The following is a 26,352-nucleotide window of genomic DNA, read 5'->3' on the forward strand; positions in this document are numbered from 1 at the left end:
TCCACTTCTGGGCACCCTAGGTGATTGCCTAGGCCAGGTTTCCACAACTTGTCACCCATGGGTGACATATAGGGTTGCCAGGTCCCTCTTCACCACCGGCAGGAGATTTTGGGGGCAGAGCCTAGCGAGGGCGGGGTTTGGGGAGGGGAGGGACTTCAATGCCATAGAGTCCAATTGCCAAAGCAGCCATTTTCTCCAGGTGAACTGATCTCAATCGGCTGGAGATCAGTTGTAATAACAGGAGATCTCCAGCTAGTACCTGGAGGTTGGCAACCCTAGTGCTATAGCACCTGCCAGCCCTTCATTCATGCATACATGCATGTGTAAACATTGGAAACTGAAAGTTGCAGCAAGTTGTGCATGACACTCGGTGCAAAATGATGAAATTAAGAAAAAAACCCACCACCATATTCAGAATTTATAATGTATTGGTTCTGCTTTGGAAATTAGACCAGGTAACTCAGAACTCCAGAGACAGATTCAGATGATGGGAAATTTAGAAAGACATCCAGCCATCGTTTCAAAGAACTCCGAATTCCTGGAAAATACTTTGAAAGCCGCTCATCCATAATATTTCACAATATTGGATGGTTGGCATATAATAATATTTAACATAAGATGACATTTAATAGTTGACGTATAATGTTTTACTATCTGACAGCATTTGATAGCACATGCCATGATAATCAGTATTTGATAGCTGACAGTTTATTTAATCTGTGAAGCCTTGAAAATCCAAACAGTCAAGAGATGCCAACAAGTGTAAAGTATTCCAATTTATGTGTCGAGTGAAGTGTCACATTAAAAATGCAAATTCCAAAATGGTTTCCACATTTCTCATGCAACTCTCTCAACAGCAAACTTAGGCTGTTTGCCAAGTCCAGCAGAGTAGCCATTGTGACAAAACCCAAAAGGAATCTTGGAAGGCCTTAATGGCTGGCAGATCTATTGAAGGACACATCACCTGATGAAGTGTGCGCTAGCCCACAAAAGTTGGCATGTCAATAAATTTGCCACTGTCATGGTTAAATTTTCATGAGTGTTATATACTTGCACTGACCCATAAGTACTACCCTTCCACACCAAAGGTTTATTGCAAGGAGCCACATAGTATCAGAAAACATTGTCTCTTCATAGCTCCATACCTTTGTTTTTCTGCATCCCACCCGCCCTTCAAAGAACTCAAGATAACGTACCTGGGGTGATGTGGTTTGATTCTCACAAGAATTATGGTGTGGGTCGAACAGTAACAACGAACTCAGGTTCTCACCCAGTGAGAACTGTGTCACAATACGTGCCCGTCATGTTTGCCGCAGCTACAATGCTATCATGCTGAGGGGTTCTGCACTTTATGCACAGTAGAGTTAGGGCTGCCAACCATCAGGTACTAGCTGGAGATCTCCTGCTATTACAACTGATCTCCAGCCGATAGAGATCAGATCATCTGGAGAAAATGTCCGCTTTGGCAATTGGACTCTATGGCATTGAAGTCCCTCCCCTTTCCAAACCCCGCCCGCCTCAGACTCCACCCCCAAACTCTCCCACCGGTGGCAAAGAGGGACTTGGCAACCCTAAGTCGAGTGTCTGACTACATGTTTCTTATATCTATGGCAATACATGCAAAGTTATGCAGCTTGGTTGTGGCTTCCCAAAATGTGCCAAGGAACACATCTGTTGCAATTTAAGCAGCGTTGTAAGACTAGCTTGCTCAGCCTAAATATTACATTGTTAGTCTGGTCATAACCTTGTTTGTTTGCTGTCATAGACTACAATCTCACATGTTTAAATATTAGGGTTGCCAACCTCTGGGTACTAGCTGGAGATCTCCTGCTTTTACAGTTGAACTCCAGACAATAGAGATCGGTTTACCTGGAGAAAATGGCTGCTTTGGCAATTTGGACTTTATGGCACTGAAGTCCCTCCCCAAACCCCGCCCTCCTCAGGCCCCGCCAACACAACTTCCAGTTATTTCCCAACTCGGAGCTGGCGACCCTATTAAATTTGCTTAAGCCCCATTGAAATCAATGAGACTTAAAGCATTCATTTGATTACAGCTTTTGTATGTGGGGAGAATATTCCTTAGAACCAATTTTTTCAAGTGGATAATACTATAATCGGCAAAGGAACCAGGATTAATACTTTTTTAAAAAATGAAGGGTAGTCAAGCTATAGAAAATATGTTAGATCATGACACTGCAAATTCTACAGAGCAGAACAGTTTGCTTTGATTCCGCCACGTGAGAATGAAATTCTCAAAGGTATATTTTAGACAATTTGATTTGTTCAGTTATTGAATTCTTTCTAGTGTTCCAGTGTTAACCAGTGATCATGAGAGCCAGCATGGTGCAGTGGTTCAGAGCAGCGGACTCTAATCTGGAGAACTGGGCTCGATTCCCCATTCCTCCATATGAAGCCTGTTGGGTGACCTTGGGCTGGTCTCAGTTCTCTCAGAACTCTCTCAGCCCACGTGGAGGCAGGCAATGGCAAACCACCTCTGAATGTCTCTTGCCTTGAAAACCTACAGAGTCGCCATAAGTCAACTGTGACTTGATGGCAAACACGCACTCTCTCACACACACAAAACCAGTGATCATGGAGCAACAGTGAAACATTCTTCCCATGTTTATTGTATACAAGTGTTGACGCAAACACAATTGCTACTTAAGCTGGTTTTGAGCTTTGGGGCTGATCAAGGATTTGAACTCAGATCTCTCTAGTCTAAGTCCAACATTATACAGCACTAGCTCTTTTCCTGTTCCAATACACAAGACACTTTTCCCCTTCTGCCAGGAAAATGGCAAATGTTAGAAGTGTTATCTCAATGCTGATGTAAATACATAATGGTGTTTTAGAACTAAAGAGAAGATTCAGTGTCCTTTCCAAAGCTTTGGAATTTAAATGCCATCTGGAAATTACAAAGGTTTTACTTTCTGCGCACAAGCTTTTCACATAGTTTAGACAGTTTATTTTCAACGTAAATGTAAAGATGTTAGCTTTAATCAGATCGACGGGGATCCATAGAAAGTGCTCTTATACAGAATCGAAAACACTAAGCAACATAGAATTTTATGAACAAAGAAGCCCATGGAATGGAGCAGTATATGTCAAAGGGATTCGAAGAGAAGGATGTTTATGTTGCCAGAAAGCAAATCACCTATCAAAAATCTTGTCCGATATGCATTTTATGTCATCTATTTTGTGTAATCAGATGGACGTTTTTTTCACTTTCCCCAATGCTCACATTGCTTTTAGCATTAACCTTCTAAACTTGAGGCTTGATGGAAGTGAGTCATGCATTGCATAGAGTGCTTAGCTTCCTGAATGAGCCGCCTATACACACATTTGTATATTATTGCTTCTAGGATGGAATGGGGAATCTGAGAGTCACCAAAAAAGGAATTCGGCTCGAAGGTATATCTGAATTTCTACTTCCATTGTATGTGAAAGAAATCCATTCCCGAAAGGTAGGTGGCAATATCTGCTTTGCTTAAATAGAGAAATAAGTGACCTTTTAAAAAGAAAAGAAAAATATATATCGGAAAGCACTGAATTTCCAAAACAGGCGGGTGAGGTGAAGGAGGGGTTCCAGCCCTTTTCTCTAGTTACATATGTATTTGTCTCATCCCTATCATAGAATCATAGAGTTGGAAGGGACCACCAGGGTCATCTAGTCCAACTCTTTGCACAATGCAGGAAATTCACAACTACCTCCTCCCCACACACCCAGTGACCCTACTCCATGCTTAGAAGATGGCCAAGATGCCCTCCCTCTCATCATCTGCTTAAGGTCATTGAATCAGCATTGCTGACAGATGGCCATCTAGCCTCTGCTTAAAAACCTCCAGGGAAGGAGAGCTCAGCTTACCACCTCCCGAGGTAGCCTGTTCCACTGGGGAACCGCTCTAACTGTTAGAAAATTCTTCCTAATGTCTTTAATTCAACCCGTTGGTTGTGGTCCAACCTTCTGGGGCAACAGAAAACAACTCGGCACCATCGTCTATATGACAGCCCTTCAGGTACTTGAAGATGGTTATCATATCACCTCTCAGTCTTCTCTTCTTCAGGCTAAACATACCCAGCTCCTTCAACTTTTTCTCATAGGACTTGGTCTCCAGCCTTTCACTCTACCCTTCCACCTTGCTTCTATTTTTTGCACCGGCTCTCTTTCTGTGTCTCCCATCCAATAGATTACTGTTTTTCTCTATTCAGCCTCCACTTCCTTCTCTTTCTCCCCTCCCCCCCCAAGTGCAGTGTCAGTTCTACCATTCCTCATAGGTATGAATGTAAACCATACATTTATGTAGCAGGAAGTACAGGATTGCCTTCAGGGTCGGCACAGGAACAGGGGATGAACTGTGTGCATTTGGGCTCTGTTCCTGTTCAGAGCAAGTCCGGGAACATTCTATAACTCCAGCAAGGAACTTGGCTCTTTCAGATGTCTGATCAGCTGCACAGGCCTTGAGGGTGTGGTGCGTGCCTTCAGGCACTGTTCTTTTTTGACTGTGTGATAGCCAGTAGGCTAAGGAACATTCTGCATTAATTTATTCCTCTGTGATGTTTTACATCTTTTATTCTACCTTTCGGCAAGGATGCCTTTTTTTTCTTCTTTTGACATTTAGGTGGGTATTAACCTGTATTTTTATTTCCTATCTCTCTTTCTTTCTTTGTCTCTCTCTCTCTCTGCACACCTGTGACATAGCAGCTGTCATTGAAGAAGTGCTAGTTTTTCAGGGGAAAACTTCTTACCACAGAAAGATTCAGTCTGTCTGCTGTTCCTTGAAGAAGAACATGAACGGGATTTGTGACCACATTTCCTAAACTTTATCAAGTAGGCATGTCACAAATTGACCCTTAAGGCTTAGGGTGTCCTTGCAGGAAAGAAACTTCAGTGTCCTTGACCTAGTATCAGTCCAAGTAAACACAAAAAAATATCTGTTCCACATTGGCTGGGATAGAGAGCTGGGATATAAATCCAACAAACAAACAAATAAATAAAATCCTGACACCTGGAATAGATGCCTTCCCAATTTGGGTGTTGGTTTGTATATTGCCTGTGGCTGCTTCTCACTCTCCTGATCTTGGTACATGAACCCCATCAGAGGGTTCAGTTTCTATGCCTTCCTCAAAATGGCAACATCTAAGTGCTCAAGGACTATAAGGACTATAAATAATCTTCTGCCATGATGGTCATTTCTGACTCCAGCCAACAACATTTTTTTTAAAAAAGGAGGAAATACCATGTGTAGGCCAGTGAGTCTTCGGATACTACTGAAGTTGCAACACGTTTTGGTATCTACCCAAATGGTTCCAGAATGCCATTCCAGAAACATAGGATCTTGTCCAAGGTCAAGATTTTTTCTAGAATGCCCATGAGTGAACCTGAGGTTACAGCAGCTTCTAGACTACTTTGGGGCACTTTCCCCGAACCATAATATAGCCTGGGATATTGAGGTGGCTTCTTATTTCATATGTGTGTCAAGTTTATAGGCCTTATACAATCTAACAACAAGTTAAAATATACGAAACCAGAATCATTACAAGAACACGAAAATTAAGAAATTAAAATATGTCCATTTGGCTCTGTCCAGAGCTGTAATTTGCTTCATCCTGATTTTCTTGGCCCCCAGGCCAAACAGTGCCATTTTTCAGGAAATATAAGGGTCCATATTTCTTCTTTCTCAAAGGAAGACATTGAGGAAATGTATCTGAAGAAGTGAGCTGTAACTCACGAAAGCTCATACCCTGCCAGAAATATTGTTAGTCTTTAAGGTACAACTGGACTCTTGCTCTTTTCTACTATTACAGACAGACTAACATGGCTACCCATCAGGATCTGTTAAGGAAATGAGTTACTTCTCCACACCACAGGGCAAACTATTCCCAGTATTTTTTACCAAGTGAAACATCCTGAAAAACTTGCCACTCTGAGAACCCATGATCATGGTCTCTAGAAGAATGTTTATACACAACATGTTAACGCAAGTGTTCTCAAAGCAATTCGCCTTTTTAAAAAAAATAGTTTAAAAAATAGCCAATAGACATGATTGGAGTGGCTTGAATAGGGGTAGAACAATTCCTTTCATCCCCCACACTAGTCATTGTAGTCACTATAATGACTAGTTGAGGTCACAATAGATCAATGATATATATCTCCTTTCTCTTTCCTAACAATAGTTACTTTATAGGTGTCCCTGCTATGACTGACTGTTGCCTCACCTAGAATAGTCATCTAGATTGACCTGATCTAAAGGCTAGGCTATTGTTTCTGCAGTTCATAGCCATCATCAATTGTGCTGACTGTGGTAGTTACCTCTGAAGACTTCACCCTGTTCTTCCAAGCAAGTTGGCTAACCAGTCATCCTTACGTGGGACTGCATAGAAATCATAGAGAGTAAGGACAAGGGGCCACATATGTTCTTGAGTGGTCACCTGTACAATCTCATATTTCAACCCCCTCTTTGTCCCTGCATGTGGCCACCTTGGTTTTATTTTGGGGGAAGTTAAAACAGAAGAGATCAGGACAGAACGCTTCCTGTCTCTTCTGACATGGCACGGTGGATCACATCTCTCCTGTTTATGAGCAGGGGACACAAATGCCACTGTTTTGACAAGAGCTCTAGAATGTTCCAAATGTTGCTCTGCACAGGTACAAAGCACCAGCATGGGACTGCTCAGATTGGTCACTTGAATAATATCAGTTAAAAAATAAACATGCTGGCTTCTACTGGCCAATAGGGTTGCCAGGTACACACACACACACACCCCACAGCCACTGGTGAGAGATGGGAGGGTAGGGTTGCCAGATTCAGGCTGGAAAACTCCTGGAGATTTGGGGATGGACGGGGACCTCAGTGGGGTAGAATGCCATAAAGCCCACCCTCCAACGCATCCATTTTCTCCAGGGGAACTGATCCCTGTAGTCTGGAGATGAGCTATAATTCCAGGGGATCCCCTGGTCCCACCTGGAGGCTTGCATCCATACTGCCCAAGGTTATAGTAGCTATTAACAAGGCCAGATCTAGGGGGGCAAAGGGGGGCAGCTGCCCCAGGAGACATAGAGAGGGGGTGGCAACTGCTCCCGCTGGCAGTGGCTCCAGAGCATGCTTCCTCAGGGGCCAGATGGGAGCGACTACCTGGTCAGCGCCCTTCGGTTGGCACCCCAAGACTCAGCAGTTTCTCCCAGTTGTGCCTGCTTGCCTGGAGGAGCCAGCTTCCGGCCCTTTGAGATGTGCACACTCCACTCCAGAAGCGCACAGGTTCTGGTCTTGTGCACCCTGCTTGGCCCAGAAGCTGCCACGGGGTGGGAGCCAGACGCAGGCTGATACTGGTCAGGGTCTGCCTCCATTGTGCCCTCTCCCCACACAGCCCTCTGTGCCTTGTGCGGGCTGCTCTACTCCTGTACTCGCCCACCCCCGCAGAGACCCACAGCCACAGATGGTTGTTGGAGGGAAATGTGCAGCACAGGAGTTGGCAAGCCAGGTCTGGATTTTCCTGAACGGCCTTCCCCACCTTCTCCCCAGTTCTGCAGCACATTCACAAATGCCTGTACTACAAGCCTCTTTCTCTGTTATGCCTGCAATCCATCTGACTCCTCTGTGCACAGGCCTGACTTCCTTCTGCATCTCCCATTCATATGCTTTAAGGCACCCAAACTCTCCATCTCTCTGTATGTGTCTATTCCCTTCTCAGTCTCTCTACTCAGGCGGATCAGTAATTGCCTTCAGCTCCCACCTTCAGCCTCCTCCCAAACAATATGGGTGCTAGCTGCCGAGGTGTTTGATTGCTCATTACAAAGTGTTGCTTGCAAGTGTTGTGAGGAGAAGCCAGCTTGAGATTCAGGGCAGGCAAAAAAGGAAGTAGTTCAAACAATGCATAATTAACCAGCATTCACTTTAAGATGAGCCACTTTAAGATGAGCCACTGATGGCCACTGTCTTAGATGTCTTATAAAGGGGATTAGATTCATGGAACACAGCTCTATCAACAGGTAAAGGTCACTGTAGCTAAATGGAACCTCCACATTCAGAGGCAGTATACTTCCAAATGCCAATTGCCACTTTGCTCTTTTTTAAACCCCTCCTCAAATGTCTTCCACCAAGCCCTTTGTGGATCAGCAAGTTGTCTTTTTTGGGGGAAGGGTGCCACTGGGAGCCAATTCAAGCACACAAGAGAATGAAGTGGTAAAGCTTTTTTCTACATGTTAGGTTTGTGTGAAATGGGAGGGGAACTCAGCCTCAAATAGAAAAATAAGCATGACAGGAAGCTGTTTTAACATGAACCCTTCAAAAGCCTGACATATTAGTTTTTCACATGCAAGGCATCTTTCCCAATGGAGAAGCATTTCGGATTGCAAAACCAACTCTGACCTGCTGCTTGAAATGATAACCTAGGGAAAGCTTTACCCCTGATTCTGCCGGCTGTATGAACTGGCCTTACCAATCTTTAGTTTACCAATCTTCAACTGAGTCCTTTGCTACTCCTCTGTAAAGCACTGCCCTCAACAAGACTGGAGAAAACTCAGTGATCCGTTGACTTGATTTTGACTTCACCCATTCTTCAAGGGGCTCAGGCCAGTGTATGTTGGTCTAGCGTCCTCTAGTTGACCCTTACAACAAACCTGTCAAGTAGCTAGCTAGGTAGGTAGGTGGGTGAGTGAGTGAGTGAGTGTGTGTGTGTGTGTGTGTGTGTGAGAGAGAGAGAGAGAGAGAGAGAGAACTATATATATATCTCTAACCACATGGGCTCTCTACAAAGCTTGTGGTGGTTATGTAAAAATAGGAAATATTCTCACATCTCTTGTGGCTCCTCAAAAACTCACAATTTTATTCCAACATAAGCTTTTCTGAACCTGCTGCTTCTTCAGGTGCTGTACACAGGCATTTTATGTAAAAAGGTAAAGGTAGTCCCCTGTGCAAGCACAGGGTCACTATTGACCCATGGGATGACATCACATCCCGACGTTTACGAGGCAGACTATATTTACGGGGTGGTTTGCCATTGCCTTCCCCAGTCATCTATGCTTTTATGTAGACATTACATAGGCATTTTATGTAGGAGGCATGAAAAGACAAACACAAACAGTGGGGTCCAAGGGCCATGAAACTCAGTCGGGTAAAATTCAAATTTAATCAAGAAAAACAGACACTGACAATTAATTATGCTAAACTAATTAATATATATAATGGGTGGCGAGTCAAAGGCCCATCAAATTCAGTATAGGGCAGAGCAAAATGCAATCAGGCAAAAATTCACATTCATGTTATTCTTTTTTATGGTGTTTATATAATACTAGTTTTACTTGTGAGCTGCCCCAAGCAGGCCACTGGAGAGGCAGCATACAGATTCCATAAATAAATGTCTTAGGGTATTGCTATGCCACTTTTCTCGCCAAAGGGACCAAAAAGACCAAAAAGCGCTAACAGAAGTCTTTAGAATACTAAATAAACGAAACTTCAATAAACAAACTCATCGTGTAGTGGTTAAGAGCAGTGGTTTGGAGCTGTGGATTCTGATCTGGAGGACCAGGTTTGATTCCCCACTCTTCCACATGAGCAGCGGAGGCTAATCTGGTGAACCAGATTAGTTTCCCCACTCCTACACATGAAGCCAGCTAGATGACCTTGGGCCAGTCACACTCTCTCAGCCTCATCTACCTCAAAGAGTGTCTGGTGTGGGGAAGGGAAGGTGATTGTAAGCCAGTTTGAGTCTCCCTTAAGTGGTAGAGAAAGTCAGCATGTAAAAACCAACTCTTCTTCATCATCCTAGACAGGTCCTGATTCATTGGGTTGGTTAATGGAGACTCCAAGATGAACCAAGAGCCCTGTGTTTCACACCTCTAGCCCTGCCCGGGTTGGCTCAGATAGTATTCAGCAGCTGTTAGGAAGCTTGCAGGACTTTCCCATCTTACTCTCAAAATTTAACAACTGTATACTTATAACTTCAGCCATGCTCTCCTGTGCTCGTCTACTTGCTCATCCTTCAGCGTGACATATGCCATCCTGTGTAAAGTATGTTCTTCAGTTCTCTAGACTGGAGAAACAGGTCAGTTCCTACACAAAATAATTCAGGGACACAAATGTAACATGAAAAATTTCCGTAGTTTGAAAACAGCGGCAGGACTTTTCAGACTCCAAGGACTGCCTGTTGCTGACTTGAAAGTCACATGAACACATGAAGCTGCCTTATGCTGAATCAGTCCATCAAAGTCAGTATTGTCTACTCAGACCAGCAGCAGCTCTCCAGGGTCTCAAGCAGGGGTCTTTCACATCACCTGCTTGCCTAGTCCCTTTAATTGGAGATGCCCGGAATTGAACCTGGGACCTTCTGCATTTCAAGCAGATGCTCTACCACTGAGCCACAGCTCCCCCCCCCCCAAAGTCACCACCAAAGTCAACAGAAGAACTTCAAAAGGAGACTGCAGCATGAAACTACTGAATTGTCATTCATTCATTAAGACTATCTGCCCCCAGGGGTTTGGTAGGGACTTGAGATTTTTTTATTTCAATATAGAAGTCAATTATTTTAGCATGGGTCTGTCCACCCAGGGCATATGTTAATTAGCTTGGCCTAGCTTTGTCTCTGAATTTAATTAGATTTGCATGTCGCATATTATTTTTTACCCTATACCTCTTACATCAGATGTCTATGTAATGAGGATCCTTGCACTGCAACTGAAGAAGCGGCCAAGGAAAGTCCATCAGATAGTGCTTTAGGCTGACAGTGTTTGGCTTGTCCAAGGGCAAGCAGCAAATTCTGTGGCAGATTGGGGATTTGAACCTGGGTCTCCCAGATCCTAGTTTTAACCATTACATCATGCTGGCTCTCTCCATGAGCTCCCATTTAATAGACAGGGCCTTGTGGCTGCTGTTAATGAAATTATCTCCATCCTTGATCTCATGAAGGGTTGCAATCTGATAACTCCAGGCTCTGAACCTTCTCTATGAGCCCCATCAGCTTGCACTTTTGACGTGTCAAAAGTATAATTATTCATAGATGGTAGATGGATAAGATAATGTAGAAACATAGAATCATACAATCATAGAGTTGGAAGGGCTCACCAGGGTCATCTAGTCCAACCCCTTGCACAATGCAGGAAATTCACAACTACCTCCCCCCCACACCCCCAGTGACTCTTGCTCCATGCCCAGAAGATGGCCAAGATTCCCTCCCTCTCATGATCTGCCTAAGGTCATAGAATCGGCACTGCTAACAGATGGCCATTAACCTCTTCTTTAAAACCTCCATGGAAGGAAAGCTTACAACCTCCCGAGGGAGCCTGTTCCACTGAGGAACCGCTCTAACTGTTAGAAAATTCTTCCTAATGTCTAGATGGAAACTCTTTTGATTTAATTTAATTGGTTCTGGTCTGACCTTCTGGGGCAACAGAAAACAACTCGGCACCATGCTGTATATGACAACCCTTCAAGCACTTGTAGAAGGATAATTATTCATTAACAATTCATACAGCTCAACACAATGTATTCTATCATCTAAAAGAGTTGTTGATTATATATGTATATTATATATGTTGATTATATATGTATATAAAAAGAAAAATATGTGTATAGTATACCCAGGGGGGGTCATTTTGTACTTTTGCCCCCCTTCAAAAAATGTAGATCTGACCCTGGCAATTAAGAATCGAGCCTCCTCTTGTTTCCACACCTCCATTCTGGTTTCTATTTCTGTGAAAGAATTCTAGAAATGAGGAGTGTGATTGTTTTACCTAATGGCATGATAACCACTAACAACTTGGTCAGTTCTGATCACCTATTTAGAGGGTGAGGAATAGAAACCTGCAGATGATCACTGCAAACTTGACAATGCCGAACATCTATTGGACAGGTGTGGGCGCATAGGTCTTCCTGTGTAGCAGTACTCATTACATCTGCTTCTGCATGCAGGAAATCACTGGATTTCAGCCTTTCTGAATCGGTGATGTTTTCTGCTCTCAGTCAGTTTGATGTTTGTTATTGTGACTATGCGGGGAGGGGGGGGACCCCATTAGGATATAGATGTTTAAAACAGGGAAACCTAACTAAGCATAATTTTTAAGTAAATCATTAGTAATGAGGTCTCTTGACTGTATTTAGAAAATGCAAATGCCATAGCTCTGATGTAGAACTTGACAAAATCGGAAGTTTATGGTTACATAAATGACCTGTGTATAATTTATTTAGGTTTTTTAAAGCTACATAAATGAACTTCTAAATAATTAGATTTTTTTTTAAAGGAAATACATTTTAATGTGAAATGCAACCCCATGAGTGGAAATCAAATTGAAAATTACATTACTGCTACAATAATCCATTCTCATAAGGAATGAAGCCCACCTCGATCATTTGACTGCCTGCAAACACAGATTTACACTTAAGAGTGAGGGCCTAAAAACAGAAAGGAACGATGTTCTGTGTAAAGCTAAGAGTCCGGAAAAACACATTGGGAATGAACCCATTCCCAAGTTTTCATACACATGTATGTTTACACTTGAAATTATATATACTTCAGCATTTTTATCATTAGTGTATCAATTTAATGTCACAATCAAGGATCAATTAGGTGCATTTTGGATTTCGGCGAGTCTGGCTAAAGTGCATTAGCAAAGCATTAAGAGCATCTGATGGGTTGAACAATTACTGATTTTTAATACTCATTTAGAACTGCTAGAAAGCAAGTTTGACTTTGAGCATCCTTTGAAATGTTTTGCATTTTGGCCAATTTGTCAAAAACATTTTACAAGTTGTCAACTCTTTGTAAATTTCCCATGATTCCAAGCTGTGTATTTCCAGCTAGGGCTGTCAATTCGGTTCGGCCCGGCCCGAACTGAAAATCAGCCGAATTTCCCCTGATTCGGTGGTTTTTAGTTCAGGAGGAACCGAACTCAAAACTGGCGGGCAACCGGGGGGGCCGAATTCAGCGAGTTCGGGAGTTCGCAAATAAATTCGGCAAATTCGGCCGTCAGTAAGCAGCATAACCGTCAGTAAGCAGCATTCTCCTCCCCCGGCCAATCGGTGGGCAATCTGGGTCTTCTTCTGGCCAATCAGTCAGGATTGAGTACTGGAGGAATCAGCTGATGTGCGGCCCGGCCAGGGAGAGAGAGTGAGAGAGCAAAATCCTCGTGTGTGTGTGTGTGTGGGGGGGGGTGCTTGTGCACATTCGCTCCTTTCTGTGGCTGCAGGGGGTGTATTTTTTGGGGTACAGACACAAAACTTTCACTGGAGCTTCAGATGAAGCTTCTTAAGGTACCCCCCAAGTTTTGTAAACATTGGGTCAGGGGGTCCCGAGATATGGGCTCCCCCCTTTTTCTTTCCATGGCTGCAGGGGGCGCATTTTTGGGGGTACAGATCCCAAACTTTGAGCGGAGTTTCAGACCAGTGTTCTTAAGATACCCCCCAAGTTTTGTAAACATTGGGTCAGGGGGTCTCAAGATATGGGCTCTCCCCCTTTTCCCTCCACCCCTTTTTCCATTTATGTGGCTGCAGGGGCGCTTTTTGGGGGATATAGCCCCCAAACTTTTAGCATAGCTTCAGTCAATTATTCTTAAGATAAAGATACTACCCAAGTTTTGTAAAGATGGGTTCAGTGGGGGCAGAAATATCGCCTCCCCCCCTTTTCTCTTTCCATGGCTGCAGGGGGCGCATTTTTGGGGGTGCAAATCCCAAACTTTGAGCGGAGTTTCAGACCAGTGTTCTTAAGATACCCCCCAAGTTTTGTGAACATTGGGTCAGGGGGTCCCGAGATATGGGCTTTCCCCTTTCCCCTTTTCCCTATTGGGATGAATGGATCAGCCGATCCTGTGCATCTCCAGAGCAAAACGTTCCGTGCCTAATTCGAATCATCTTGGATTACAAGTCCTCTTCAGCCCCTCTTGATGGAACAGAAGACAGCCACAGTAAGACCCCTTTGGGGGCTTTAATCTATAATTTTTCTCCTGTGTATGTGTGTGTGTGTGGGGGAAAGCAGAGTCTGTGTGTGTGTGGGGAGGGAGCAGTTTCTGTGGGTGGGGGGAAGCCAAAGGGGGCTTTCGTCGGTTCTGCCTGGGGTGTGTGTTCCCCCTTGAGTCTCTCGCTCCCTGGTTTGAGGGGGGAGGTTTCAGTTGTGTGTTGCAAAGGTGTTGTTTAACAAGGTTGTGTTGTTTTGCAGTTGTTTTGCAAATTTCTCAGCTGTTGTCGGGGCTGGGAGCTTTGTGCATGGGCGGCAAGCTCTGCTGAGAGATGCACATTAAGGGTGGGGGGACCCCTTTCAGGGCCCATATCTCAGCCCCCACTGACCCAATCTTTACAAAACTTGGGGAGTCTTTCAATAAACGTCCTTTGAAGCTCTGCCGAAAGTTTGGGACCTCTAACCCCAAAAATGCCCCCCCCAGAGGAACGGAAAGGCGCGATTGTGTTTTTAATGGCTTTATTCGGCCGAATTTTTTTCCGAACTTTGAATTCCCGCCGAATTGAACGGATCCGAAGTGGGGGAGTTCGGACTTCGGCACGTACCGAACCCAGAAGGGCAAAATTCGTCCGAATCCGAACTGTACCGAATTTTTTTTTTGACAGCCCTATTTCCAGCCATTTTACAGTTTCTAATTTGGTTTATTATTTCATTTTCCTCCCATTAGAGATGGCTTGTAACCCTTTCTAACTCACTTATCTGCATACTAAGATAATGGCTGAGATCCATTGTTGTACAGGAGGAAAACAGGAATGGACTTAGTGCAGTCCCACTTGCACAAGATTTTGTGCAACACATAGCACTTTCCTCCCTGTATAGTATAGTGCCCAGAAATTGATTGCACGAGAGGAGATACAAGAAGTTTGACTTGGTGCAAGCAGTTGTCATGGTCTCTTTCTTGATATTTTCAAGCAGAAATGTTGTGACGGATTCAACCCAATGTATTTAACTGAATTTAGGTACCTGCATCACCAAAACCTGTAAATTAATATTTAGGATTTTCATTTCCAGGTGAGGAAATACCTGGATACTTTGGTAGTGGGGTCTGAGGAGGGCAGGGATTGGGAAAAGAAGGGACTTCAATGGGGTATCATGTCATAGAGTCCACCTTCCAAAGTGGCCATTTTCTCCAGGTGAACTGATCTCTTTCACCCGGAGATCAGTTGGAATAGCGGGAGATCTCCAGCCATCACCTGGAGGTTGGCAAACCTATATGTCATCCTTGCGTGGTGTTCAATTGTGTGCTGATATTTTAAGAGAGGAATGAACTAGAAGCCAAGGGATAGAGAAAAATGTGGTAAGAGTCTACAGACTGAAAATACCCAGACTGAGTACCCAGCTTGCTGGCGGTAAAGGGAAGATGACTGGGGAAGGCACTGGCAAACCACCCAGTAAACACAGTCTGCCTTGTAAACGTCGAGATGTGATGTCACCCAATGGGTCAGGAATAACCCGGTGCTTGCACAGGGGACCTTTACCTTTAATAACCAGTGCAATCCTGAACAGAGTTACTAGGCCCATTGATTACTAGGGTTTCCAGTTCCGGGTTGGGAAATACCTGGATATTTTGGGAGTGGAGCCTGAGGAGGGTGGGGTTTGGAGAGGGGAGGGACTTCATGGGGTATTTTGCCATCGAGCCCACCTTGCAAAGTAGCCATTTTCTCCAGGTAAACTGATCTCTGTCACCTGGAGATCAGCTGTAATAGTGGGAGATCTCCAGCCATCACCTGGAGGTTAACTAAGGGAAGGAGAAAGAAAACCTATGCTGTAAATAGTAAGACTGTAGGAGAAGGCAGCACGAGACTCACTATACTAAGACATAGAATGTAAATAAGACAAGGCTTATCAATTACTAAATGCAATTTACTGTTGTCACACGGGCGGGTGTCTCCCGCGGGGCTCGAGGTCGCTGCCCGTGAGGAGGAGGGAGTTGAGACGACTTCTTCCACCTCAGACCACTCGGAAGGAGAGTTAGAGCTGGTCTCTCCTCCCGATTCAGCCAGTGTGCCTCCGAGCCCTAAGCTCCAGCAACCACTGGCCTCCAAATCCTCCCCGGCGGTCCTCTCTCTTCCCCCTTTATCCTCCCAGGCAGCGAGGCTCTATCCTAGGCCCTGCCCCCAACCCACCACCCAGAAGTCACCCAAATAGCCGGTCGCCTGGGCCGGCTGCCTCTGCCTCGCCCCGTAGAGTTGGGCGTGGGGTGCAGCCCTCCCAAATGCGGGCCCGCCCGCGGATCAGCTGAGGGGCGGGCCGGTCCTCCCTGGCCCGAGTGGCTGTCACAGTGGGAGGGCTCCACGCCGCCCCGGGGTCGTTGGTGCCGGCTCTGCGGCCCGCTCCTGCTGCTGCGGGGTAACCGGCGCGCCTCCTTCATCTCCCCGCTCGCCGCGGCCCTGCAAGAGAGGAGGTACATGCCACCGGTAAGGCCGCGGGCCGAGGAAAAGTCGGGGAGCCGGCTGCGCTGTCTGGGGGGCGCTGTGTGGGGTGGGAACCCCGTCTCCGGACAACTGTGCTATCGAGAGCAAACAAAAATAAAAATTGAAAACAAGAATGCACGACTTCGTGAACATGTTACTGCATTACTAAATTGCATTTAAGTGCAAGTGGGACTGCATTTAGTAATTGATAAGCCTTGTCTTGTTTACATTCTATGTCTTAGTATAGTGAGCCTCGTGCTGCCTTCTCCTATAATCACCTGGAGGTTGGCAACCCTGTCGATTACAACTGATTTGGGAGGATGTAGCTCTGCTTGGGATTGCTCTGCTAGGTACCCCAAGTGACAAGGTGGTGACTTGGACTTGCAGCACATACTCCAGCATTAGATAAGTCTTTCACTTTTAAAGAAAAAAAGAAAATCCCTTGGAGTTGTTAATTTCAGAGTTGATTTACTTCTTGTGTGTGTGTGTGTGTGTGTGTTAAGTGCCATCAAGTTGCTTCCGACTCATGGCGACTCTTTGAAACAAAGTCCTCCAAAATGTCCTATCTTTGACAGCCTTGCTCAGATCTTGCAAATTGAGGGCTGTGGCTTCCTTTATTGTCAATCCATCTCTTGTGGGGTCTTCCTCTTTTCCTGCTGCCTTCAACTTTTCCTAGTATGATTGTCTTTTTCAATGACTCTTGTCTTATCATAATGTTACCAAAATACGATAGCCTCAGTTTAGTCATTTTAACTTCTAGGGTCAGTTCAGGCTTGATTTGATCTATAACCTCTTGATCTATTACCTCTTATCTGTGATCAAAACCAGTGCCTTTGCACCTTAGTTGTTTTGCTTTGTTTTGCAAAGGGCTCTGACTGGTTGTATTTTTTGCAATCAAGACTCAGTTTAGATGATGACACAGAGTTGCTGGGCACTGTTACCTGAGGCCCAGGAAAGGAATTCTTATTTGATTCTTTGCATTTCTTAACTTCTTTTCACAGAGAGTGACTAAAATGTGTAATTCACTGCCGGAGGATGTAGTGATGGCCACAGGCATAGGCAAGTTTAAAAGGGGATTAGATAAATTCATGGAGGATAGGTCTATCAGTGGCTACTAGCCATGATGACTAAAGGGAACCTTCATGTTCAGAGGCTGTCGACCTCTGAATTGGGATTCAGAGGCAACATCATAGAATGATAGAATTGGAAGGGATCACCAGTCCAACCAGAATTGGAAGGGATCACTATCATCTAGTCCAACCCTCGGCACAATGTAAGAAATTCACAACCACCTTCCCCCCACACCCCCAGTGTCCCCTACTCCATGCCCAGAAGATGACCAAAAAGTGAAACAAACAAACAAACCCTCCAGGATCTCTGGCCAGTTTGGCATGGAGGAAATCAGGGGAAGGCCTCAACCTCTATGCTCTGTTGTTAGGCTTACCAGGCCCCTCCTGTCCTTCAGCGGGAGGTTTTTAGGGTGAAGGTGAGGTGGGATCGTGCGAGCGCACCGACGCAATTATATCACTTCCAGTTTACAATCGGAAGTGCTGCATTAAGAGGCCTTTTCCACTCAAACTGGGAGTTTGAGTGGAAAAGGCCTCTTGCAATGAAGCACTTCCAGTTGTAAACCGGAAGTGACGTACCGCTGTGGGCAGGTGCGTGGGAATCGCATTGCCCGCCGACCCTTAGCTGGTCAGCGGGCAGCCAGGTGGATTGGCGGGAGTTTGCCCTCCACCACCTGGCACTTGGCAACCCTATCTGTTGTTGGCCCTCCAGGGGGACTGGTTGGCCACTGGGTGAGACAGGATGCTGGACTAGATGGACCACTGGTCTGATCCAGCAGGGCTCTTATGTTGTTGTTTCTTGCAAAAACTGCAGATACCTTAACCGAAAATAGCCTCAGCCAACTTTTTGTATAGAGTTTATTTGAGGACTAGATGATACTATTTGTGGTTGCTTGTCAGGAAAAAAGTACCTTAGGGATCATCTATTAATTTGAATATTTTTTATGCTGAGCTCTGGCACCAAGACCAGATTTGAGCTTGATTTCTAGCAAACCTGGAGCGGGGAGACAGATGGGATGTTCGGCTGCAAAGTGCTGCAGAGTTTATTTTTTCTAACTAGGTGCTGGTTTGGAAAAAAGCATTTTTTTTTTGTTTTATCTTTTGACAGTACCTTTAAAGAGAAACTCTTGTGCAACTATGGCTATGAATTTTGTATACATTCCTTTGTGCTCCTTTGAAGTTGTATTGAGGTAAAATTTAAGTTTTTAAAATCCTAATTTTTTTTCCATTGGGGTTTTCTTTTCTTTTTTGCTATGGTTTTATGCTTTCAAACCATTTTTAGCCTACGTTCAAAGATCTGAGACTAGAAGAAATTTTCCACAAAATGATAAGTTAATATAAATTAATATATATTTCTGTATATAGGCTGTTACGTTTTTTCGTAGGCTAGTGAATTCTGTGAACGTATATGCAGGACTGAATTTCCTAAACTTCTTATGAAATCGGTTTGAGTTGTACGTTAACTATGTGTGTAAAAATAATGGATTCAAACTTTATACAGAGTTTTAATTCATGCAGACAAAGGAAGATGTTTGGATCCTGTTTTCAAGTGTATGTCCCAGGAGTGCCAAACAACCAAGTCCCCCAATTAGAAGGACTGCTTCTGGCAACTTTCTTGATTGATACTGGGGAAATGGAAATCTCTTTGAGGGCGCACTTAGTGGTGATTTTGGTAGGGTTGCCAGGTCCCTCTTCACCACCAGCATGAGGTGTTTGGGGTGGAGCCTAAGGACGGTGGGGTTTGGGAAGGGGAGGGACTTCAATACCATAGAGTCCAATTGCCAAAGCGGCCATTTTCTCTATCGGCTGGCGATTAGTTGTAATAACAGGAAATCCCCAGCTTGTACCTGGAGGTTGGCAACCCTAGAAACAATGTTAGATCAAGGTACAGCATATAAACTAGAACCATTATGAGTCCGGTACTTGATCTAGAGAACAGAAAATTTATTGTGAGTCTTTTGTACTTAGAGTGTCTGTGAACTTTAAGATCCTTCAGTCTTTATTAATCTGGAGCTTGCCTCCTTACATGCAGAGAATTAGAATGATGCTACTATGTAAGCCCATTTATAGTAACAAAAAGCATGCAATGCAGTACTTTGTAATGTATCCTTAGCTGCTGGTAAGGTGAATTCCAACCAAAGAAACCGAAATACGTTCTCATGTAACTCTTGAAATCCAGTCCTTTTAAGCTCTGAGAGGCCACCAAATCCTAAAATGTAAATTAATTCAGTAGGTTTGCACACATTTTGAGTGGTCCGTCCCTTGCTCCAAAATGCTGAGTTCAAGAAAACAAACAGCTCAGTTTGAGAGTCTAATTACAGCTTTGTAAGTCTCATTTCGAAGTCTTCTAACTAAACAACCATGCTGAAAATAGTAATACTTGAAAGCGACACAAATGAATAGAATACAAAGGTCGCCACCTCCAAACTTTTTCTGGTTCAATCCCTGGCTCATTTGTTCTTGTATAAAAGGTTTGATACCAATATTCTTTTTTTATATATATATTTTTATATTTCAACACAATACAAAACACACAGAGACAAAAAACACACAATACAATACTCATAACATAAAAACTTAAAGCTCCATTTCTTAGACAAGACATTACTTTGTAAGTGAAGTGGGACTCCAATCTGTCAGGCTTCAGTTATTCTAAAACCGAAAAATAACTATACAAAACCGGGTTATATAAACAGTTATTAAGTAAGCATACTAGTTTTATATCCATTGTACATATAGTTATCATTATAATTATGCTATTACATCCAGAAATACTCACTATTAATCAATTAACATGGGAACAGTTTACTTATATATCTAGAATTCTGTTACAGTCATATTATGTCAGCATATTAAGGAAAGAACAATAAAAAGATGTATCCTTATAACAAATTTATTATTTCCTAAAATATATAGTTAATACATGTGGTTAATACAAGGTTACTTAATTATTAATTACTAATTATAACCATCACTATTATGACACTCTCTAATATTTTATTTGATACCAGTGTTCTTAATGTTTACAGAGATATCACTGATTCTACACTGAATTTAGAAGAAGAAGAAGAGTTGGTTTTTATATGCTGACTTTCTCTACCACTTAAGGCAGAATCAAGCCAGCTTACAATCACCTTCCCTTCCCCTCCCCACAACAGACACCTTATGAGGTAGGTGAGGCTGAGAGAGTTCTAACAGAGCTGTAACTTGCCCAAGGTCACCCAGCTGGCTTCATATGTAGGAGTGGGGAAACAAATCCAGTTCTCCAGATCAGAGCCCACCACTCCAAACCACTTCTCTTAACTATTACACCATGCTGCCTCCCATTTAGATGAAAAGCATTGACAACAAATCTAGTAGCTAAAGATAACCAAGCTAGAATTCCCTAGTTCTGTTCCTTTATTGGTCTGGACGTTTTCTTGGTGCTATATTCCCTTCATCCTTAATTCTAGTTTAATAAAGAAAATTACTAAAATTTTGGAATCTGAGTGCATACGTGCAATTTGCAGCAGCTTGGCATTCCCTTGAGCTCATTGGCAGCTCCCCCTCCTACCCTTAGACAGGGGCCAAACTACATTAAAAAAAAAAAACCACTCTGTCTCCCTGCAGCCTCACAGCTGCTGGGACTTTCTGTTTTAAAATAAAGGAGAGCCTGGCAGAGCTGGTGGAAGGGGCCATGGCTCAGTGGCAGAGCATCTACTTGGCATGCAGAAGGCCCCTGGTTCAATCCCTGGCATCTCCAGTTAACAGGATCTGTCAGTAGGTGATGTGAAAGACCTCTGCATAAGACCCCGGAGAGCTGCTGCCAGTCTGAGTAGCCAATGCTGACTTTGATGGACTGATGGTCTGATTCAGTGTGAGGCAGTTTCATGTGTTCATGTGGACACTGCAGTGTGGGGGAAGGGGCTCTTTCCTAACCATCTGCTCTGTTTCAGATCAGGAAATTCTGATGATTTACCCAAAAAGTCAGAAATCAAGGGAAACAATGTTAGATCGAGGTACAGCATGTAAAACTACAGCATAACAACCCACACCGAACATATGCTACAGCCTCTAAGTGAGATCACCCTAACCTTCCAATGTCAGCAAAAGCAACAAATCTTCACTAGTTGCCTTTTTCTAAAGCTCTTCATAAACATTCATGGCCTACTCGAGGCCTTCTCACTACAGATTTTTTTCCTTTCCATGTTCTACAGTGATTATGATCAGCTCAATCATGCTGGCACAGAGACTGTGCTGGTTTCACCTCATTAAGCATTCATTGTAATGGCTTGTATAAGTAGTAATGTAACACCAAGAACATACTCTTCTTTTATCCCTCTGAAGCTGCTCTGTTTATGTCCTCACTCAGTAACCAAACTCGAGAGCAAATACATTACCACTGAAGATCATTTAATTTATAGTATGTACTAGATGTCCAATAACTGATGCAGTTTTTCCTCTTACCGCAGAGTTCAGCCATCAGATAACCCTAACTTTGAGGAACAGTCTGTATATTAAGGAATACTACCTTTTGAAATATCGAGGGTTGCCACGTCCCTCTTTGCTACCGGCGGGAAGTTTTTGGGGAAGAGCCTGAGGAGGGCGGGGTTTGGGGAGGAGAGGGACTTCAATGCCTATGGCCATTTATGCATGGGAGGTTTTGCCTTGGATTTGCTGCTCTCTAAATGCACATTTTCCCCATCCAAATTCTTGGGGGCTTATTTTTAAGTTTCAAGAATTCAGAGGGGGAAAATGTGCATTTAGAGAGCAGCAAATCCAAGGCAAAACCTTTCATGCATAAATGGCTATTGAGTCCAATTGACAAAGCGGCCACTTTCTCCAGGGGAACTGATCTCTGTCGGCTGGAGATCAGTTGTAATACCAGGAGATCTCCAGCTAGTACCTGGAGATTTAGAAAAACAGTACAGGAAACTGTATATATACAAAGTGCAAATATTTATAAGCTACTGAGGTGAAACATGGACCATATACGTGACATATACACAACACAATTATATACAATATGTACAGTTCGCACAAAAAATGTAGAGAAATAGCCAAAGGTCTCAACTGAGTACCAAAAATATATAGAGGAAGTTCCAAAGGTCTCAACTGAGTACCAAATGAATGCTAATATTGTAATCCTTGAACTTTATTCATATAGAGCCACAATCATCGATGGATACGGCCGTTTCAGATCCACAGCAGTGGAAATCTTTCTTCAGTCCTTCTAAAAATTAATATATTACCATCAGTATATAAATATATAAAGATTATGACTATTAAAAAATGAGTCAATACAATATACTTACAATACAAAAGTGCTGTTACATATTCATCATTCCTTCCCACACAGGGTAAGTATAAGCAATTACAATCAGATGTCAGCAAAGTACATCACATAGTGCAGCTAGTAAACTAGAACAGAGTCTTAATCACATACATAGGAAAACCCAGGTGTTGCTGATGATGCATCCCCGAAGTGGGTTAGAATTCTTAAAGTGACAATGTACATTTTAGCAGCATTTTAACATCAGCTTTACCCTATAGAAAGTAAGAAATCTCCAGGCCCCACCTGGAGCTTGGCAACCTTAGAACTGGCAATCCTAGTATAATGCCATATAGCCCACCATTTAAGGGTAAAGAGTAATACTTCAGGTCACAAACTGCCAAACAAGATGTACATCATTTTGGTGAACAACATTTCCACTCCAATCATTTCGCTCTTTCAGTGGTTTTAGTAGCACTTTCTGTTTCTATATAAACATGAGCACCATTTGTATGAGCTGTCTTGCTGTCTGAAAATTTCACCTGCTGGAAGGACCATGCAGAGAATAGTTACAGAGACTCCAACTCGATACAGACAGACAGCATGGTGTAGTGGTTAAGAGCTGTGGTTTGGAGCAGTGGACTTTGATCTGGAGAACCGGGTTTGATTCCCCACTCCTCCTAGGGTTACCAACCTCCAGGTACTAGCAGGAGATTTCCTGCTAATACAACTGATCTCCAGCCAATAGAGATCAGTTCCCCTGGAGAAAATGGCTGCTTTGGCAATTGGACTCTATGGCATTGAAGTCCCTCCCCTCCACAAACCCCGCCCTCCTCAGGCTCCACCCCAAAACTTCCCGCCAGTGGCAAAGAGGGACCTGGCAACCCTAACTCCTCCACATGAGCGGTGGAGGCTGATCTCCACCTGGATTTGTTTCCCCACTCCTCCACATAAAGCCAGCTGGGTGACCTTGGGCTAGTCACACTCTCTCACTCCACCTACCTCATAGGGGAGGGGAAGGGAATGTGATTGTAAGCCAATTTGATTCTTCCTTAAGTGGTAGATAAAGTTGGCATATAAAAACCAACTCTTCTTCTTCTAATTCTCCCCACACACTCACATGTAATTGCATGCATATGGGAAATTTGAGTTTGTTCCAAACCATGACTGTATGAAAGTGTTGAGGAGGAAAGTTCAAGCACAACAAGCTGTGATCATGTACAATCTTAATTGGAGCTTTTGTTGCCCACGTTTGTTATGCATGTTAACCATGTGTACAGTCATAAGGAAGAAGAACCCAACCACAGAAATCAAAGGCAGTCCATAGCTAGAGGCTTTTGAGCCACAGCCAAACATACACTGCACATAGCCCTCTTTGCAGACCCATTACTTTATCTGTGTTCATGAGCAGAATATAATTCTATTTGTTTGTTTGAACATCTGATTGGTCCTTTCCTTTTTTAGACCTTGTCAGACAAGCTATAATGAATAGCCTCACTGGCATTGGCTATGAGTGCTTTCATTTCCTATGTTTTTATCTGTAATCTTTACCCAGTCATAAAATTGTTTGGATGTTACCTTTGAGATATTACATTACAGCAAACATCTGCAATTTGGTGAATGTCAGGTTTTAGGCCATGACTATTGACAATCCCAGGCATATTTTGTGAATGAGACAGAATAGGTGAACCTTGACAGTCACCTAATATGTGAATGGTGTCATTATTACTTGAATATGTCTGAAAATTTTGAAAATACCTATTGAATTTGGGGCATTCACAAAAACAACAATGTTTGTGAATGCTAGTATTCCCATGCTGGATGTCAACATGCATTAAATTTTGGGCATTCGGGTAGCATTGGCCTGTGTCCTACCCTTCCTCTTAGCAAAGTTTGAAGCCTTCCACCAGCCTAAAGAACCTTCCTCAGAGTTTAGTGGCTCTTTCTCTGATGGAAGAACTAATTAAGTTGGAGAAAGATTGGAGACTTAAACTGGAGACTGGCATCAAACTTTGCTAAGTAGAATGGTAGGGTAGAGGCCGTTACATTTTACATAATGTTAGCTTTGATACTGTTGTGCCATAAAAACCGGAATCTAGTTATCAAAGTTCAAAGCACACTGTCCTTTTTAAAACTAGTCTGGTAGGGTGAAGCTAGCAGTTTACGAGGAAATCAAGAAAAACATTGTAAAATTATGGCATGATACCCCCTTGTGTCTCTGTGCGTATGTGCAACTCTTGATCATTTCAGTGAAGACTTGTCTACCCAAAGTCATGCATCTATTTATTCTCCAGTAAATCGAAATAATCCAGGAACCCCCACAGCCCTGCTAAAAATAAAGCACTGTGTTCTTAATCGTTGCTTATCTTGTTAAACCCAACTGTTTATATTGTTCCTTTGATTATTCAATAGTAGTGTGGTTGCTGAAACTGATTGTCCCCAAAAAGGGCATAAGACCCAAGTAGGAGAAAAGTATGATATTTGACTGGGGGAAAAAAATGGGATTGTTTCCGGTCTGGATGATCTACAACAATTTGTATTGTGATAGTATAATGACAATTGTCTTGCCTACTGATTGAATGGAAGATGTTTGGAAATTGTCCACAATGTGCTTCTAGCGCTCAGGAAATCCATCTTAATTAGCTTGTGTTTCATTGCTGATTTGTTTAGGGGCAGAACATCGTAACAATAACAGTTGCCACACTGGATCAGATCAATGGTCCTTCTAGTCCAGCATTCGACAGCGGCCTCTCAGATGCCACAGGGAAGCCTATGAGCAGAGCCCACAGGCAACAGCTCTGACCTGCCAACTGCTCCCAAGCATCTGGCAATCAGAGCTATTCTGCTTCTGAACCCCGGGGCACCATTTGGCTACCAGGGACCTATCCTTCATAAGTGTATCCAACACTTTTTACATCCATAATAATGTTATAATGAGATGCACAAATACGCTCTTTAATTTCACGTTCACGGTGATTTGTGCATTCTTCTGTGCAGGTACTATAGGATGTACCTAGCTGAGTAGGTGCTGTTTCTTGCTGTATGTCTTAGAATGATGTGTGCTGGAGGACCTCAGCATGAGAGGGAAGCTGGCAGTGCATCTAGCTTTGAATTGCCACCATTATCATCTGCTCTCCTATCCTCAGATAATTCCTCACATTGTGAGCGTGGAACTGTTTGACAGATTGCCTACAGGTGCTGCCATACCTGCATCTTTTATATACAGAAAGTCTGGAAAAATAATTGGCTGTTGAATACTACGTCTTCAGATGTATAAGGCAGCCTCATGAAAGCCATCTGAGAATGCATGAGTAATATAACACATAAAGGTACTGGGGGTTCTTGTTGAGTTGTTCATGTTGACAGAGCCATGAACTGCGATGATTCCATGGTCATAGAACTGGGGTTCTAAAATCAAGCTTATTTTGAGGACAATGGGTGTTCATTGTCAAGTCAAACCGCTCTTTCGATCACCTCGATGATTTGATTGCAATCACAAACAACTAGTATTTTGAGTTGTTTTGAATGTGTGCAGTAGTGCAGTTCAACATGGCAACTGGCCACATTTAAGCTGTGAATGCATGTGCAAAATTGACGGCCCTGCTTAACTGACGTATGTCCCATGGTTATCCTAGTTGTGATCCTAAGGTCTGTCATCCCAGGTCCTGCCCATGATGCT

General features: G+C 43.4%; 1 protein-coding gene and 1 non-coding gene across 3 annotated transcripts in view; one reads left to right on the forward strand and one right to left on the reverse strand.

Annotated features, from left to right (window-relative positions):
• The window catches only part of SGCZ (sarcoglycan zeta), a 296,102-nt gene that overhangs the window by 107,318 nt on the left and 162,432 nt on the right, over positions 1-26,352 (forward strand). For both annotated transcript variants that reach the window (XM_056855370.1, XM_056855371.1), the window contains exon 2: positions 3,363-3,464. In XM_056855370.1, coding sequence (XP_056711348.1) covers positions 3,363-3,464 — 102 coding nt within the window. The remainder of the gene's footprint in view (positions 1-3,362; positions 3,465-26,352) is intronic.
• On the reverse strand, positions 10,293-10,364 carry TRNAF-GAA (transfer RNA phenylalanine (anticodon GAA)). Its single transcript has one exon. It is a non-coding gene; the product is annotated as a tRNA-Phe (tRNA).

Source organism: Euleptes europaea, chromosome 9 (assembly GCF_029931775.1).
Source record: "Euleptes europaea isolate rEulEur1 chromosome 9, rEulEur1.hap1, whole genome shotgun sequence".
NCBI lineage: Eukaryota > Metazoa > Chordata > Lepidosauria > Squamata > Sphaerodactylidae > Euleptes > Euleptes europaea.